This window comes from Cebus imitator, unplaced genomic scaffold (assembly GCF_001604975.1).
Source record: "Cebus imitator isolate Cc_AM_T3 unplaced genomic scaffold, Cebus_imitator-1.0 Scaffold386, whole genome shotgun sequence".
In the NCBI taxonomy this organism is placed as follows: domain Eukaryota; kingdom Metazoa; phylum Chordata; class Mammalia; order Primates; family Cebidae; genus Cebus; species Cebus imitator.
The window spans coordinates 897,353-916,178 of record NW_016107701.1 but is presented as its reverse complement, the minus strand read 5'-3'; the positions used below and the strand labels follow the sequence as shown (position 1 = coordinate 916,178).

Below are 18,826 nucleotides of genomic sequence, written 5' to 3'. Positions count from 1 at the left end.
TTGACTGCAAGTTGTCCAAGTTCTTGGTACATTGGCCATAGAATTGGACAAAATGCGCAAAGCAATGGAAGACAAAGGCATAGATTTATTAAAGCACAAGTGCACTCCAGAGTGGGAGCGGGCTTCAGCAGGTGGCTCAAGAGCCCTGATTGTAATGTTCCTTGGGGTTTTTATTGAATTAAAAGAGCATGGTAGGCCAGGTGTGGTGGCTCATGCCTGTAATGCCAGCACTTTGGGAGGCCGGGGCACGTGGATCACCTGAGGTCAGGAGTTGGAGACCAGCCTGGCCAACACTATGAAACTCTGACTCTACTAAAAATACAAAAATTAACTGGGTGTGGTGGCAGGCATCTGTATTCCCAGCTACTCTGAAAGCTGAGGCAGGAGAATCACTTGAAATTGGGGGGCAGAGGTTGCTTTGAGCCAAGGTCACGCCATTGCACTCCAGCCTGGGCGACAAGAGCAAAACTCTCTATCAACAACAACAAACAAAGAGCATGGTAACACCCCTAAGTACCTTTAGAGGCCTCTGATAGGTTATGCTCTATGGAAATGAAAGATCTGCCCCCAACCAATGAGAGGCAGGATTTAGCCCAGAACCAGTCGGAAGCAGGATTCTGCCCAGGACCAATCAGAGGCATCTCTCCTATGGCGTATTTGCAAATGAAGGTCCCAGAATGGACCAAAACCAGATAGTCCCATTCCTGACATGGGGGAGAGAAAGTTCGGGAGAGATGGGCCTTTGGCCTCTTATTACTTGGTCATGGGCAGGTGGGGCGTTCCTCTTAGTCAAGTTCCAAGAAGGCAGGTATAGGTTGGCCTTAGGTTTCCTGTTTCCAGACCCTATTCTCCTGTCTCAGAGACAGGTGGATCACTTGAGGCCAGGAATTTGAGACCAGCCTGGCCATCATGGTGAAACCCCAGCTTTACTAAAAATGCAGAAATTAGCCAGGCATGATGGCATAGGTATAGTTTGGATTCTATCTACTATAGAAGAAATCTGTCCTGTCTTGGGCTTTCTTTTCTGACTCCTTTTGGATAAATAAAACATTAAGCCTGCTTTAAGGCTCAAGGCCTTCATAATTATGTGTATGTAATAGAGAAACTGTAGAAGCTCAATGTCTGTGACTCAGAAATGTGAAATTATTTCTCTTCTCTTGCCGTTATTCACTGCTTCTTCCCCCACCATACAAATTTGAGCTCATGTTAGCAGCCTGTGTTTGGCAGTATTCCAGTTCCCAGGAGACCTTTAAACAATATGATTGTAAAACATTTTTCATTATAGGACAAAGTAATCCTGTTTTCTTAATTCTGGGCCTAGCTGTTTTTGTTATTAAAACAGCATTTTGAGTAAATTCATATGTTTAACTGGTTCATGTTGCAAAGAGACATTTTTCAGAGTCAGAGAAATGAGAAGGATTGATTGTTCTTTTTTGAAAAAGAAATACTGGCCCAGCGCGGTGGCTCACGCCTGTAATCCCAGCACTTTGGAAGGCTGAGGCAGGTGGATCATGAGGTCAGGAGTTTGAGACCAGCCTGTCCAAGATGGTGAAACCCGCCTGTCCAAGATGGTGAAACCCCGTCTCTACTAAAACTACAAAATTAGGCAGACACGGTGGCAGGCGCCTGTAATCCCAGCTACTCAAGAGGCTGAGGCAGGAAAGTCGCTTGAACCCGGTGGGTGGAGGTTGCAGTGAGCTGATACTGTGCCATTGCACTCCAGCGTGGGTGACAGAGTAAGACTCTGTCTCCAAAAAAAAAAACCAAAAAAACAAAAAGAAATACTATATATTATCTCATATCTTTGTAATAATGCATTGTTTTATGGATTTATTCTCTGAATTTTAAAGGCTATGCTTCCATTTTTTCCTGTCACTACTTATTATGGAATAGCATCTCGTTTAGCTGCCTATTTCTGATTTCTTGTGAAGTATACATGTTTAATATTATTTTCTTTAATGATAATTACCCATGTATTATAAAAGTAATTGCCTGATCTCTCAGAAACTTCCAGAGCATTTAGTAGCTGTGCTAGAAACTACTATCATTGATGGGACTGAGAAGAGAATTAATTTGATTTGGGAGAAAAATTATTCTATTTTCTTTAAGCATTAAAAAATAAACTATATAAACAAAGCAAAAGAAGGGGCTTGTCAAGGTCATTGATCTTCAAAGTTAAGTAATTTAGTTTTTAAAAAAGATTGAAAGACTAATTATTAGGCAATAATAGGATCAAACTACCAAAAGCTTTGAGGTGGTTCTATTTCAGTTCCCGACCTGATGTGCATTTAAAAATATCTCTACTTAGAGTAGTTACTGTTGATAATGCGTTGTGGGTTGTTTTTAGTTAACAGCTTGGATGATAAAAGAAGCCATTATCCTTGATTTGGTGTATTTAACTCAAGTTAAACTTAGTACAGACTGAAAATTAGTTCTAGTGTTCTACATTAATTTCCTATTCTGTGCAGCTTGATATATGTGTGAGCCATATGTCCAGCAGGGTTTGTAACAATATGTTATTGATGATGGAAAGGCTGTTTCATACTACTAAGGAAAATATACAAGATAACATATATAGTTTACATGTAACCTTGCAGTTTTGGTTTATAAGAGATTTAACCTGTAAAGGAAATATAATGAAATCTATTGGAAATCCTTTGGAAAAGGAAAATTAGTAGTCACTTATTTAGTTTCAAGGTTTCTATGCAGTTGGCCAATTTAGGAGGGGAAGACCTCATTACTGTATTTTTTCCAGAGCAGGTGAGAGATACAATACCATAGTTTCCAGTATACCATTGATCAAAGAATGACAGCACATACCTACCTTGCGTGACACTCTCACCTCCTTTTCATTCCCTCATAATTATTTATGGAAAGTACCTGTTTACTACATGTATAGCTTATGTTGCACTTAAAGATCTGCCCCTCTCCCCAGTCTCGTTAAAGGATTTTATAACATAACGTTGATTAATTTAAAACTTCTTAAGCAGTAGATTTGAGACGGCACTACAAAAGAAGAAAGAACTATATGGGATTTTTTTTCATTTAAATGCAGCCCAGCTGATAAGCCATTACTGTGTGGTAATCGCTGACCAAAGAGACAGACTTTCTTAGTGTGCGTGTGTTTGTGTCTTTTACCACCAGCACAGACCACAGTCATGTGAAAAACCAGGCTCAGAATAGAAGTTGCATGGGCAGCTTTCTGTACAGATAGTTCTAGTAAATTACAACTACATCTCCCAAAGAAACTTTTATGCTTAAAGGTATATTTTCTGTAATACCTAAGAAACTTTAAACAGAGAAATCTTGTTAGCTTGCCTTAAAATTATTTCCTTCAAAAGGTATTGAGTCCAGTTGTTTTGATCTGAAAGAACTTCTGAAAGAGACTTGTCAGTGTTTTCTGAATCCTTATGATATATTAATCATAAACCAAAGCAATACCCTTTATTTCTGCTCTCTAGATAAAGTGTTTTTCAGCTGAGGTTACACATCAGAATCACTGTGGAGCAATGTTTGCTTCCACTTTTAGAAATTCTTAGTAGGTAGGAGGTGAAGTCGTTGCATCTGATTTTGTTTTGTTTTAAGTTTTAAAGAAATTTCTGAGAGATACACTTCCAGTTGAGTTTCACTACCAGCTTATGTTTGAATTGGTGGCACATGTTATTTCATAAAATATGGAGGTGAGTTTCATTCATAGTAGTTCTGTGGCCTTACAAAGAGGAATTCAAAAAGCAGCTAGAAGGAAATCCTAGCCATAATAAGAATTTGGGTTTTGAAAGAAAACAGTCTAAACCACCTCCTCTTTTTTTTTTTTTTTCTGTTTATTCTAAAGAGAAAAAAACAAAACAGGATACATGTGCAGAACGTGCAGTTTTGTTACATAGGTATACGTGTGCCATGATGGTTTGCTGCACCTATTGAACTGTCCTCTAAGTTCCCTCCCCTCTCCCCCAACCCCAGCAGGCCCTGGTGTGTGTTGTTCCCCTCTCTGTGGCCATGTGTTCTCAATGTTCAGCTCCCACTTATGAGTGAGAACATGTGGTATTTGGTTTTCTGTTCCTGCGTTAGTTTGCTGAGAACGATGGCTTTCAGTTTTATCCATGTCCCTATAAAGCACATGATCTCACTCCTTTTTATGGCTGGATAGTATTCCATGGTGTATATATACCACATTTTCTTTATCCAGTCTATTATTGATGGGCATTTAGGTTGGTTCCATGTCTTTCCTATTGTAATAAACATACATGTGCTTCTGTCTTTATAGTAGAATTATGTATATTCCTTTGGGTATATACCCAGTAATGGGATTGCTGGGTCAAATGGTATTTCTGGTTCTAGATCCTTGAGAAATCTTCCACAATGGTTGAACTAATTTACATTCCCACCAACAGTGTAAAAGTGTTCCTATTTCTCCACAGCTTCACCAGCATCTATTGTTTCCTGACTTTTTAATAATCACCATTCTGACTGACATGAGATGGTATCTCACTGTGTAAACCCCCTCCTCTTTACAGATGAATAAGTTAATCCAGAGAGGCTAAGGAACTTGCCAGAGTTGAAAGCAGAAGCAAATACTAGATCTAAGACTCTGACTTGACCTCCTTCTACACTAGTATCTTGGACCTTGTCCCTCTCCTAGAAATGCTTCAAAGCCACTCAGTGGTTTAGAAGTTGCTTTGAGCATCCCAAAGCCTGCCAGTGTGTTGTGAGGTCTCAGGGTACTTAATAAAAGCAGGAACTCCTAATTCTTTAAAGTTCCTAGGTGGGAGTTATGGGTGACATTATAGTTAGAAATTATAGGTATTACTCAAAATGCTTTTGTGACTTCGTTGTAAACATGGAAACTTCTTGCAAAACATATCTAGATTTGATACTAAAGATTATTGAGAATAAGATCAGTTGTCTCATTTAAACTGAACCTTAAGTATTGACAACAAGTGTAGGGAATTATGCCAGTATTATATTTCTAAGCAAACCTGGCTTTTAGCTTGTACTTTAGAAAGAGGATATTATGCCCAGATTTGTAATTTAACCAATGAATGGAGGGATACATTTATTAATTAGGATTAGAGTTGGCTGCTTTTAAAAAATCCAAATACAAGTAGCTCAGTCAAGGTGGAGATTGACTTTTCTTTTTGATAAAAAAAAAAAGGTCCAGAGGGAAGAAAAGTCCAGCATTGGCATGATTACCCCACAGCCATCAGGGACTTGAGTTCTTCTCTTTTTTGCTTCACCTATTCTTGGCACTATTTTACATCCTCAAGATGTCTGGTGATTCTAAATGGCTTCTGGGACCTTTAGAGGGTCACACCTTTCACTCTAGCCAGCTCTCTTGAAAGAGCTTTTTTAGAATTATATACTCAGAGGCTAGGTGTGGAGGCTCATGCCTGTAATCACATCACTTTGGGAGGCCAAGACAGGCAGATCACTTCAGGCCAGGAGTTCAAGACCAGCCTGACAAACATGGCGAAAGCTCATCTCTACCAAAAACTAAACAAAAATTAGCCGGGCATGGCGACACGTGTCTGTAGTCCCAGCTTTGAACCCAGGAGGCGGAGACTGCAGTGAGCTGAGATTGTGTGACTTCACTCTAGCCTGGGCAACAGAGCAAGACTCTGTCTCAAAAAAAAAAAAAAAAAAAAAAAAAGAATTATACACTCATTTCTGCTTCCATCTCATTGGTCTTTCCTAATTGTCAAGGAAGATTGGAGTTATAACTGGGCAAGTTGCTATCTGCAACAATTAGAAGTTCTGGGCCAGGTGTAGTAGCTCACGCCTATAATCTCAGAACTTTCAGAGGCTGAGGCAGGTGGATCACTTGAGGTCAGGAGTTCAAGACCATCTTGGCCAAAAAGATGAACAAGATGAAACTTCGTCTTTACTAAAAGTACAAAAATTAGCCACGCATGGTTGGTAGGGGCCTGTAATCCGAGCTACTTGGGAGACTGAGGCAGGAGAATGACTTGAACCCAGGAGGCAGAGGGTGTGGTGAGCTGAGATCGCACCACTGCATTCCAGCCTGGGTGACAGAGCAAAAAAAAAAAAAAAAAGTTATTTTAAAAGAATGGAAGGCTGGGCATTGTGGCTCACACCTGTAACCCCAGCACTTTGGGAAGCTGAGGCAGGCAGATCACAAGGTCAGGAGATTGAGACATCCTGGCCAACATGGTGAAACCCTATCTCTATTAAAAATACAAAAATTATCTGAGTGTGGTGGTGTGTGCCTATAGTCCTAGCTACTTGGGAAGCTCAGGCATGAGACCCTCTTAGACCCAGGAGGCAGAGATTGCATTAAGCCAAGATTGCACCGATGCATTCCAGCATGGCGACAGAGCCAGACTTCGTCTCAAAAAAAAAGCGAGGGAGAGGTATGCCTATAATCTCAGCACTTTGGGAGGTCAAAGCAGGAAGATCAGTTGAGCCCAGAAGTTCGACACCAGCCTGGACAACGTAGTGGGACCTCATCTCTCGAAAAAATTTTAAAAACTAGCCTGATGTGGTGGTATGTGCCTGTGCTACCAGCTGTTTGGAAGGCTGAGGCAGGAGGATTGCTTGGGCCCAGGAGGTCAAGGCTGCAGTGAGCCGTGGTCACACCATTGCACTCTAGCCTGGGTGACACAGTGAGACCCTGTCACAAAAGAAAAAAGGAGAGGGAGAATGGCTATTGGGCTTGTAAACAGCAGGCTCTGCCACAACCTGCTTTGAAGAATATAATATTTATATTAGGAAAATAACATTTTAGTGGCATGAAATCCTTATATAGGAGATAAATTTAAAAGATCCCTAAACTGCATTTACCATGTGTCTGATTAATAAAAGCAGTAAATCTCTAGGACAGAATGTTCTGCTTTGGATGTCTCAGCAGGAGTCATTGGAAACAACTACTGGGTTTTGTATATTTAAAAAAAAACTGAAAAATGACTTCTTCAAAACAACAGAGAAAAAAGACACATATTCAGGAGGCTGAGGCAGGAGAATGGTTTGAACTTGGGGGGCGGAGGTTGCAATGAGCTGAGATGCACCAATGCACTCCAGCCTGGGCTACAGAGTGAAACTCTGTCTCAAAAACAAACAAACAAAAAAAAACTTCACATTAAATCCTTTTCTGTTTTGGAGATAGGGAGAATCAAAACAACCAAAAGACAATTGAACAGATATTTATTGAATTATCAGGAATAATATTTATTGGAGGATATAAGCTAGGACTGAACATATTTAAAGAAGACATTCAAGTTGTTTAGGATTTAGGCCGGGCATGGTAGCTCACGCCTGTAATCCCTGCACTTTGGGAGGCTGAGGTGGGTGGATCTCTTGAGGTTGGGAGTTCGAGAGCAGTCTGGCCAACATGGTGAAACCCTGTCTCTCCTAAATATACAAAAAAAAAAAAAATTAGTTGGACACCATGCCTGTAATCTTAGCTACTTGGGAGGCTGAGGCACGAGAATTGCTTGAACCCAGGAGGCAGAAGTTACAGTGAGCCAAGATCGTGCCACTACACTCCAGCCTAAGGTGACAGAGTGAGACTCTTTCCTGCCTCCCCCCCAAAAAAAAAAGTTGTTTAGAATTTAATGGATCAAGATAGACTAATACAATATATGAAATAGTTATTAATTCCAAATATACAAGAACTACCCTGGAAAGAAGGATGTGTTGCATGTACATCTGCCTATATGCCACCCATACAAATAAAAAGGGAATGGGGCAGGGAACAGTAATCCCAGCACTTTGGCAGGCCTGTAATCCCAACATTTTGGGAGGTCAAGGAGGGAGGATCACTTGAGTATGGGAGTTGTTCAGGACCAGCCTGGGTAACATCGCAAGACCTCATCTTTACAAAAAATAAAAAACTTAGCCTGGTGTGGTAGAGCGAGCCTGTAGTCCCATCTGCTACTTGGGAGGCTAAGCTTGGAAGATTGCGTTGTCTCAGGAGGCAGAGATTGCAGTGTCACCACTGCACTCCAGCCTGGGTGACATTGAGATCTTGCCTCAAGTTAAAAAAAAAAAAAAAAAAAAACGGTGGCAGGAGTGGGAAAATGGAGAGAATTCTGCTGTCTAAAACACTTGGAGGCAGAGGCAAACAATAATCTACAACATATAACTGTAGACCACTATATACATAAATGTATAAAATGGAAATGTTTCTGCTCTATGAAACAAGATAATTTTTTAATGTTCTGTAATCTTTTTTTTCCTTTTCTTTTTGAGACAGAGTCTCGCTCTGTTGCCCAGGCTGGAGTGCAGTGGCGCCATCTCAGCCCACTGCAACCTCTTCCTCCCGGGTTCAAGCTGTTCTCCTGCCTCTCAGTCTCCCAAGTAGCTGGGATTATAGGCACGTGCCACTAATTTTTGTATTTTTAGTAGAGACGAAGTTTCACCATGTTGGTCAGTCTGGTCTCGAACTCCTGACCTTGTGATTCACTCACCTCAGCCTCCCAAAGTGCTGGGATTACAGAGGCGTGAGCCTCTGTAATCTTATTAATGCCTACTATTCTCATGGTACCAGTTATATATTTAGTGAATGCCTCATATTTACAATGCACTTTGTAAAGGAAATTTATTAACAGTTTACCACTTAGGTGAAAAAGTCTGGATTTTAGCTTCTTAATAGCAATGAATTTCAAATCTGGGGAAAACCCAGCCTTGTGTTTTTTCCCCTTTTTTCTTTCACCAATACTTATTAGCAACCAAACACTTAAGTGTCTGTTGGCTTTTCTCCAGCTGATAGAAAACAAAAAACTGCAGAAACTGCCTGTGAAAAGAGGGCAAGTTGTGCTGGCCTAGAACCAGGCTGTACTCTCTGTGACTTTGCCTCTTCAATTGGAGTTCTCCATAGGGCAACAGTTGCAAATAGCCCATGTGGCTATAGCAGTTAAGTATAGGGAGTGCTCATGAACCAGCTAATGTAAAAAGTTCTGTTAGCCAGGGCTTTGATCTCAGTGAGCCATCCTTAGAGCCTTTTATGATACTCTACTCTCAGGCATCCTTTGGGAAGATTCAGTGGATGAGGGACCATTCTCTATCTTGTACAGCAGTGGAAGTGTTTTTGGCACTGTGGTATTAAATAACTAAATAACTACTTATTTGAACGTATTGTTCAATGGCTTAGCCTGTCCCACCATTATTAGTTCCCACTGAAGCTGTTGTGCCAAGTTTAAGTTTCCAGTAGGGACTATGAAAGAAAATGGAAATCTCACAAGCTGTACTTTTAAAAATACTTTTTTCAGTGCTAAAACCGTTCTCTCATATTTTGGTTTTTGTGCCTCCCACTCTGTACCCCCATTTTCCCTCTGCTTTCAGGTGAAGGTCTCCCACAGGTGTATTACTTTGGACCATGTGGGAAATATAATGCCATGGTGCTGGAGCTCCTTGGCCCTAGCTTGGAAGACTTGTTTGACCTCTGTGACCGAACATTTACTTTGAAGACGGTGTTAATGATAGCCATCCAGTTGGTAAGTTGGAATTGCTGCTCTAAAAGAGAATAGGCTGGTTCTTCAGCCACATCCTTGTGGGCCTTTTGGTGATTTATTAGCTGTAGTGACACATCAGGAATTAGTACTCACAGGCTTGATGGCATTCTGGGAAGCTGGCTGGGGCAAAAAGGGTAAACTCAAGAGAAGTCACACTACATCTGCAGTTTGCTCTATTTTAAGACTTTGCACATTGGAGCAATGCTCTGCCCTTAACTGGACAGGAAGCATAGAATTTAGATTTGGGAGAAAGAGGATGATTAGATGGAGTTGTAAAAATGCAAATAATTTCTTTGATTTTGTTTTGTTTTGTTTTTTGTTTTTGAGACAGGGTCTCTGTCCCCAGGCTAGAGTGCAGTAGCATGATCATACCTCACTGCAACCTCAAATTCCTGGGCTCAGTCAATTCTCCTGCCTCGGCCTCTCCAGCAGCTAGGACTGCAGGTGCCATGCCAGCTAATTTTGTAAAAAATGTTGTAGAGACAGGCTTCCACTATGTTGCCCAGGCTGGTCTAAACTGGTCTCAAGTGGTTCTCCCACCTCAGCCTCCCAGTATGCTGGGATTACAGGCATGAACCACTGCACTCAACCTATTTATATGTTTTAAACATATATCTGTAAGGCTTTGTCATGTCCTCTCTCCCTTCACTGTTGCAATCAAGAAAAGATTGACAGTATAACTCATTGCACTAACACTCAGATTCAAAACTGTGTGCCCAGGAATTTGCTGTAGTTCTCTGGCCTCCAGTTCTCTCTGAGACAACTTTCACCTGAAGAGGCAGCTCTTGTAACTCTTATCAAAATTACACATCAATACCAGTTTAAGAAGCAGTTTCTGCAGTTTCTTTGAGAAGTTTGTCACAGCCCTTTAGGGAAGGATGTAAATGTATCTTTATTTGTTTAAAATGGTAATGATCGCTTCCACTGTCCTATAAAAATTTGGAAATGTTAGATAATTGACTTTGACTTTTGAGCCCCAAATTTAAATGTCTGAGCTTTTCTTTCTGTACTAAAAGTAAGTAAAAAAGCTTAGTAGATAGAAATAATACAATTTGAAATAATTTTATGATTATTCGTGGTGGCTCATATCTGTAATCACAGCACTTTGGGAGGCTGGGGTGGGAGGATCACTTGAGACCAGGAGTTTGAGACCAGCCTAGGCAACATAGTGAGACCCCATCTCTACAAAAATAATCTTAAAATAAATGTAAAATAACAACAATAATGAACTGTTTCAGCCAGGCACAATAGCTTGTGCCTATAATCCTAGCACTTTGGGAGGCCAAGGAGGGCAGATCACCCGAGGTTAGGAGTTTGAGACCAGCCTGGCCAAGATGGTGAAACTCCCTCGCTACAAAAAAATACAAAAATTAGCCCGGCATGGTGGCATGTGCCTATAATTCCAGCTACCCGTGAGGGCTGAGGCACAAGAATCGCTAGAACCCGAGAGGCAGAGGCTGCACTCCACCCTGGAAGACAGAGCAAGACTTTGTCTCAAAAAATAAAAAAAATAAAATGAACTGTTTCCCTGTCTCTGCTGCTAATTAGCTATGTGATATCAGGTCAGTATTAACTTCTCTGGGCTTCACAACGATGAAAGCTGGATTAGGTAGTCTTGTCCAACTAAGGATAGGAAGATGTGGGTAGGAGGTGAATATGGCAGTGGCATTTGTCTCAAAGGTCACCAACAGTTTGATATCTCCTACCTGGGAATACTTCTTTTCCCTCAACTGCTTAATTTTCTGAAGTAGCATATAAACAATTAATTTCATTCATCATTTACAAATTGTGACATTATGAGGTAAAATTGAATTATCATTTTAGCAGACCTGTACTATCCACTTTCTTTTCCTAGTCTTGATATTTGTTATGTATGTATTTATAACAAAAATATTTTTTGGTTTCCAGGTCAGTAAAGTGACTCTGGGTGGTGAAAAGGAGATGAATTTTACTGTTACTTCAGTAATTAAAACCTTAGTCTGATAAAAGAAAATGTTTTGATGTATTTTCCTGATACACTTCTTTGGAGTATTTTCATAATTTGTTTCTCTTTCAGCTTTTTCGAATGGAATATGTGCACTCAAAGAACCTCATCTACCGAGATGTCAAGCCAGAGAACTTCCTGATTGGCCGACAAGGCAATAAGAAAGAACATGTTATACACATTATAGACTTTGGACTAGCCAAGGAATACATTGACCCTGAAACCAAAAAACACATACCTTATAGGGAACACAAAAGTTTAACTGGAACTGCAAGATACATGTCTATCAACACGCATCTTGGCAAAGGTGTGTTTATTTTCTGCTCCATGAAAGGGGCGAGTCATTAGATCAATTTATTTTTCCAGTAACACTTATATCCTCATTGTGCATTACAGCTTGTGGTTTTTATTGCTTTACAAGGTTAAGTGATTTTTATACATGAGAAGTTGAGATGATAAGTTAGTGACTTTTCAAAGAATCCTATCGACTATACATAGGCTCTTAATCCTTCACACTGTGTTGCCAAATGTTTAGTTTCTCAGCAGTGTAGTACTTGAATTATTGTAAAAAGAGGATAGCATTTTAGTGAGTTTAGTAATGAATGTGGTATTTGCTTAGGTATGACCCCGTATATGACAGCCCTGAAAAGGATATCAGGCTGATGTCTGCAGTGGGGAAGAGTGCCTCACTAAAAATGGAGTAGAATTCTCTGTTCACTGGACATAGTTCTGCACAGAAGTCTTCAAGGAAGAGCTTATGTCTTATGCAGTGAAAATATACCGGCTTTACCATGAGTCTTGCATTTTACTCAGGAGAAACACCTGCACAAATATTGTGAAATGCTCTAATCAAGGCAGAAGACCTTACTTGTAAGGAACTAGCTCAAGGGGGAGAGTATTTGTCAGAGAAGCCTAAGGACAGTGGGGAGACCAAGCAGGCAGAGCCCTGGGCTTGCCTGCTTCTTCAAAAAAGCCTCCCTTTTTTATGTTTCATATGTTAGGCTTCCATGCAAGATTCTATTTGAAGAAAAGACTCCTAGATGATTGGAAAAAAACATTTTGAAAATCAACATTCTAGAAAGTAGTCAAACAATTATTATCAGATTCCATACTCCTAGACAGAAATAATTATGAAATATTTTTAAATATTAATGAACTATTATACACCAATATGTATTTTATTTGTTTATTTATTTTGAGATGAGGGCTTGCTCTATCACCCAGGCTGGAGTGCAGTGGCGTGGTCTCAGCTCACTGCAACCTCCGCCTCCTGGGTTCAAGTAATTCTCCTGCCTCAGCCTCCCAAGTAGCTGGGAATACAGACATGCACCGCCATGCTCAGCTGATTTTTGTATTTTTATTAGAGACGGGGTTTTACCATGTTGGCCAGGCTGGTCTTGAACTCCTGGGCTCAAGTGATCTGCCCTCCTCAGCCTTCCAAAGGTACTGGGATTACAGGTGTGAGGCACTATGCGCAGCATATTTATTTTCAGAGACAGGATCTTACTCTCATTCAGGCTGGAGAGCAGCAGTGTGATCATAGCTCACTATAACCTCAAACCCCTAAGCTCAAGAAATCTTTCTCATCCTCCTCAGTGGCTAGGGCTACAGGGGCATGCCATCATGCCCAGCTAATTTTTAAAATTTTTTATAGAGACAGTCTCACTGTGTTCCCCAGGTGGGTCTCAAACTCCTGGTTTCAAGAGATCCTGTTGCCTCAGCCTTTCAACGTACTGGGATTTTAGATGTGAACCACCATGCCTGGACTGCACATTAATAAGTATTTAAAGACTAATGTAATATCTACTAAGTTGCCTCATTGAGTAAACTACATAGATTATTCACCTGAGGAATTCAAGTGATAGTGAAGAGTAAAAATGACATTACAAAGTGATACAACTTGATTTGAAATTATGATGTTACCAGGATTTTTCAGTAACCACATGGAAATCCTCACTTAAATAAATGTAATACTTTAAAATTAGACTAGAAGTCCTCTGGTACTTATTATCAGCATTACTTTGGACAAGTTACTTAATCTCACTGAAACTCATCTGTAAAATGAGGGTAATGCTTCACAAGGATATTTTGAGGGTTGAATGGATAATATATGTGAAAGCACCATGCCTGACATAGGTCTCTTGCATAGTCCTCAGTATCCCCTTCTTCCTTCATAATGACAAGTAATTTTCCTTTTTACAAGGAAACAAAAACTATATCTTAAATAATAAAATTATGATAGTGTGGTTTAACTGACAAACTCTAGAAGTTGTTCTAATGCCTGCTTCCTGGGCTCAGCCTTTGAGTACTAATTATATTGTTCTTAAGAGGAAAGTTGAGAACAGACAAGGGATGGATATTCATGTTCTGTTTGTATGAGATACAGGTTAGTGGTTAAGAAAAAGGATGCAAATCCTGGCACTCTTACTTAATAGCTATGTAATTTTGATCCAGTATCCTTCCTCCCTCAGCCTCAGTTATCTCATGTATAAAATGGGTGTGATAATTATCCCTGTAATACACAGTTCTGTGAGACAGTGTATGTAAAATGTTTAGCATAATGCCTGATAATAGTAAGGTCAATATGTATTATAATTATCCTGATTATTATTTATCCAACAAAATATGTTGTAAGCATCTACTGTGCATCAGACTGTTTCATCTTTTGGTGTACTGCCATTCCTGCTGGAACTTTGAGTTTACTCCCAGACTTGGCTTACTGAGTACCAGAGTTTTTCAAGTGAAATCTAACCTGTCATCATATTTTGTGTTCTCCACATTACAGAGAATACATACAGGAAGTTGTAACTGCTTTTTAACCCTTTCTCATGTCTCAAACAATAGAGGTTTTCATAGGAACTCTGATTCTATTGGTTTTTAAATGTGTTGCATTTTTTGTACTGCAATGAAGAAGAAAGGACTGGGATGTGTATTTTCAAATGGCTTTAAGAAAATCACTTCTTAATTTTATGGAGGAGGAGAACAAGAGAAAAAGCCTCCTAAACCTTAAATTAGTTGCCACATCATAGTAGCCACACTTAGTCCATTTTCTGTTGCTATAAAGGATTACCTGAGACTGGTTAATTTTAAAGAAAAGACCTTTATTTGGCTCAGAGTTCTACAGGCTGTACAAGAAGCATGGCACTGGCATCTGCATCTGGTGAGGGCCTCAGGGGCCTCATGCTGCTTCCACTCGTGGTGTAAGGGGAAGGGGTGCTAGCGTGTGCAGATCACATGGTGGGGTGTGCTAGGCCCTCCTTACCAACCAACTTTCTTGGGAACTCACCCCCAAGGGAGGTTATTAATCAGTTAATGAGGGATCCACCCCCATGACACCTTCCATTTGGCCCAGTCAGAAGAGTTGAAGAATTTTGTGTCCTGCTGGTCTCACTGGTGTTGGAAACCTTTCTTCTTTGAAAATGAAAATATTCTAAATGAAAAAATGAGGGCATGTGGAAATAATGAATTGGACAAATGTGGAGTGTTCAAAGGCATATGAAAATAAAGCATGCTCTGGTTTTCACTGTTTTTTTTTTTTTTTCTTTTCTTGAAAGGCCCTAATGGCTTTAAGTTACCAGATTATTTTAGGATTTTAGAGCTGGAAAATGACTTTTCAGATTCTCCAGATCAGACACTTTATTTTCAGATGAGAAAACTGAGACCCAAAGGAGGTGACTTGGTCATGCTTAATTTCACTGGATTAAATTAGTGGAAAGGATAAACAAAGATCTAGATACCTAAATCGTTGAGCTGATTTAGGTACCTTATTTAGGTATCCTTCTTGATTTAGAAACCCTTATTTTTCCTATTTTTCCATATTCTACAGTTCTTTTTCCTCAGGATTTGAAAAGTTACTTTATTACTTATTCCAGTGAGTTTAAACAAATTTTTAATCTCATTTTATAATTTTGCTGAGAAATCTCTTTTCTGTAGGCCTGATCAATATTGAAAATGTGGAGGGTTTCGCCCTCTAGTGCTCAACTGTCTAAAATTCAAACATTTGTCAGTGAATTCTTAATGACCAAGGGGCCTCTTGTTACAGAAAGTGGATATACAAATGGAGAGGCAATTAGTAGATGTGATACAGTATGAGAAACTGCATAGTCGTGTCTCTATCTGCCCTGCTTCGTGGGTGGCCTCCACTCGCCCTGGTTGTTGTTTTCTCTGTTTCATTTGTGCATCTTTAGGTTCTGTTAACAAACTGTTTTTGTATAGCTGCTTTTTTGTTTTCAATTATATATATTTTGTTGCAAATTTCAGACAAGCCGTGTAGACAAAGGATTCTGATGGTCTTGTTGTTTTATTTCATTCTTTTTAAGATTGTTTTCACTGATGTATACCAACTTAGTTTTATGTTATTTATCTCTGTCAGGGTACCCCTCCCTCCCATTAGTGACCATCTTTTTAAAAGCCCCTTCGAATCACTATTTAGAAAGTTGCCTTTTCTTTTTATCTACCCTGTAGACTACTATTTATTCTTTTTTATGCAGACTCCCTATAAGGCAGCAGTTAAACATGTTGCACTTCTGTATTTTGAGTTAGCTGAGCAGCTTTCTCTGGCTCTCTTGGGTTTTACTTTCTGTACAAAGAAAGCACAATCAAGTTGAAGGGAGCCTGTTAGTCTTGCTTCTATAATTTATTCTAACAAAGCCCTAAACTTGATTCTGAAAAATAAACACATAAACTGTCTGGTATGGGCCAGGTTTGGTGGCTCATACCTGTAGTCCCAGCTCTTTTTGGGAAGCCAAGACTGGTGGATTGCTTGATTGGCCCAGGAGCTCAAGACCAGCCTGAGCAACATGGCAAAATCCCATCTCCATAAAAAATAACAAAAATTAACCAGGGGTGGTGGTGCGTGCCTATAGTCCCAGCTACTCAGGAAGCTGAGGTGGGAGGATCACTTGAGCCCAGGAGGGCGAGGCAGCAGTGGCCAAGATCATGCTACTACACTGTAGCCTGGGCAGCAATTCGAGACCTTGTCTAAAAAAAAAAAAAAAAAAAAAAGTCTGAGAATGAACCATAATTGGCAAATTCAAAATGAATACATGGGCTCAGTGCAGTGTCTCACATCTATAATCCCAACAGTTTGGGAGGCTGATACGTTAGGATTGCTTGAGTCCAGGAGTTTGAGACCAGCCTGAGCAACACAGCAAGACCGAATCTTCACAAAAAAATAAAAATAAATAAATTAGCCAGATTTGGTTCCACACACTTATATTCCTAGCTACTCAGCCGAGGCAGAAGGGTCCCTTGGGCTCAGGAATTCGATGCTGTGGTGAGTCATGATCGCACCACTGCATTCCAGCCTAGACAATAGAGCAAGACTCTCTCTAAAAAAGAAAAAGAAATGAAGGCGTGTACTACTTAGATTCTGTCTAACAATCAAAGAATGTGTAGGATATTTTCTGAGATGAAGTTGTAGTTTTTTATTAACTATTTTGCAGTTCTTTGTCATCTTCATCTTCCCAATTAAAAGGAGAGAAAAACCCAGCAACTTGTTTCATATATACTTCCAGAATACAGGAACTTTGATTTTTTGTTTTATTTTGTTTTGGATGAGGTCTCATTATGTTGCCCAGACTTATCTCAAACTCCTAGGCCGAAGTGATCCTCTTACCTCATTTTTGTTTTTTCTGAGACAGAGTTTCCTCTTGTTGCCCAGGCTGGAGTGCAATGGCACTATCTCAGCTCACCCCAACCTCTGCCTCCCAGGTTCAAGCTATTCTCCTGCCTCAGCCTCTTGAGTAGCTGGGATTTTAGGCATGCACCACCATGCCCAGCTAATTCTGTATTTTTAGTACAGACAGAGTTTCTCCATGTTGTTCAGGCTGGTCTCAAACTTCTGACCTCAGGTGATCCACCTGCCTCAGCCTCCCAGAGTCTGGGATTACAGGCATGAGCCACTGCCCTTGGCCTCACCTCAGCCGCTTAACTAGCCAAGACTACAGATGTGCCCAGCTTTACCCATCTAATTTTGAGAGGACCTTAGTAATAAATTTTAAAATGTTGTTGAGATTATGGGACATGGTACAAATTGAATAGAAACCAAGAGACTATGTACTGATGTTCATTGATAGGAAACTGAATTTATAAGTGTTCATTTTTATGATGAATAAAAAGTACTAGACACGTATGCTAGCCATTTTGCAGTTTGTCTCTTTGCAGGCCTAGCCAGAATGGACTGTTTTAGCAGTTTGGGTTGCTTATCTGCTGCTTACTCCCTGGTGGTAACTAAAGGGTAATTGTAGCCCATATACTGGAAATAGCATTTCATTAAAATCTACTCACTTTCAGGAAGGTGACAGCATTGAGTGAGGGGTGGTTATTCACTGTTCAGTGATTTGTGCTTGGTTTTAATTCAGGATTTGCTCTTTTCTCTTGATATTTACTTACCATCAACAGATCTAGACAAAGGAAGTACACATTGGTTTTGGGTTTTGATCTAAAATACTATCCTTGGCTTAAATATGCAAATAATTAATAAGCAGAGCCTTTCCAGAGCCTAAGCGTTTCTGAAGGGATTACTTAGTTTTGAACCTCTTTCTGCTTTAATAACTGCAAACATAATGTGTGATCTGTCTTCCCTTTTAGAGCAAAGCCGGAGAGATGATTTGGAAGCCCTAGGCCATATGTTCATGTATTTCCTTCGAGGCAGCCTCCCTTGGCAAGGACTCAAGGTATCCTTGAAAGTATTCAGTGAAGGGCTTTGTTTCAATGCTCAGTTGTTAATGAAGGGGCCTCTGGCTTCATGTTTTTAAGGAGCCTGGCCATACAATGGTGGCTCATGCCTGTAATCCCAGTAATTTGGGAGGCTGAGGTGGGAGGATTGCTTGAGTCCAGGAGTTTGAGATCAGCAACATAGACCCCATCTCTATTTAAAAATAAACAATTAAAAACATACACACACACACACACACACACACACACACAGGATAATTGGCTATGGAGATAAGAAAACGGGCTAGTTACATTAGTCTACATTATAAATGCTCTCCTGAGTTTTGGAAGCTGTTTTGTTCACATTTGTCTTCCCTTCCTTGTTTTTGGATTTTCCATGATCTTTATCCTCATTTCCTCTCAGCCTTGACAGTGCTGCTTTTCTCTCTGTGTTGATATTCCTCCTCCACTACCATTCTGTAGCAGGTGGAGTGTTCCCAGTATGTCAGGGAATTTCTGGAACAAATTGATAACAACAGCTGCTACACATTTTACCAGAAAGGCCAGCAGGGTGTGCTCCTTAGGAGAACTTAGAAAATATTCGTTTATCAGGCCGGGCGCGGTGGCTCAAGCCTGTAATCCCAGCACTTTGGGAGGCCGAGGCGGGTGGATCACAAGGTCAAGAGATCGAGACCATCCTGGTCAACATGGTGAAACC

At 40.2% G+C, this 18,826-nt stretch overlaps 1 protein-coding gene across 6 annotated transcripts in view; it reads left to right on the top strand.

Annotated features, from left to right (window-relative positions):
• CSNK1G1 (casein kinase 1 gamma 1) overlaps positions 1-18,826 on the top strand; it is a 183,131-nt gene that overhangs the window by 123,788 nt on the left and 40,517 nt on the right. For all 6 annotated transcript variants that reach the window (XM_017508059.2, XM_017508065.2, XM_017508063.2 and 3 more), the window contains 3 exons: positions 9,298-9,449; positions 11,524-11,758; positions 18,043-18,128. In XM_017508059.2, the coding sequence (XP_017363548.1) occupies positions 9,298-9,449; positions 11,524-11,758; positions 18,043-18,128 (473 nt within the window). The remainder of the gene's footprint in view (positions 1-9,297; positions 9,450-11,523; positions 11,759-18,042; positions 18,129-18,826) is intronic.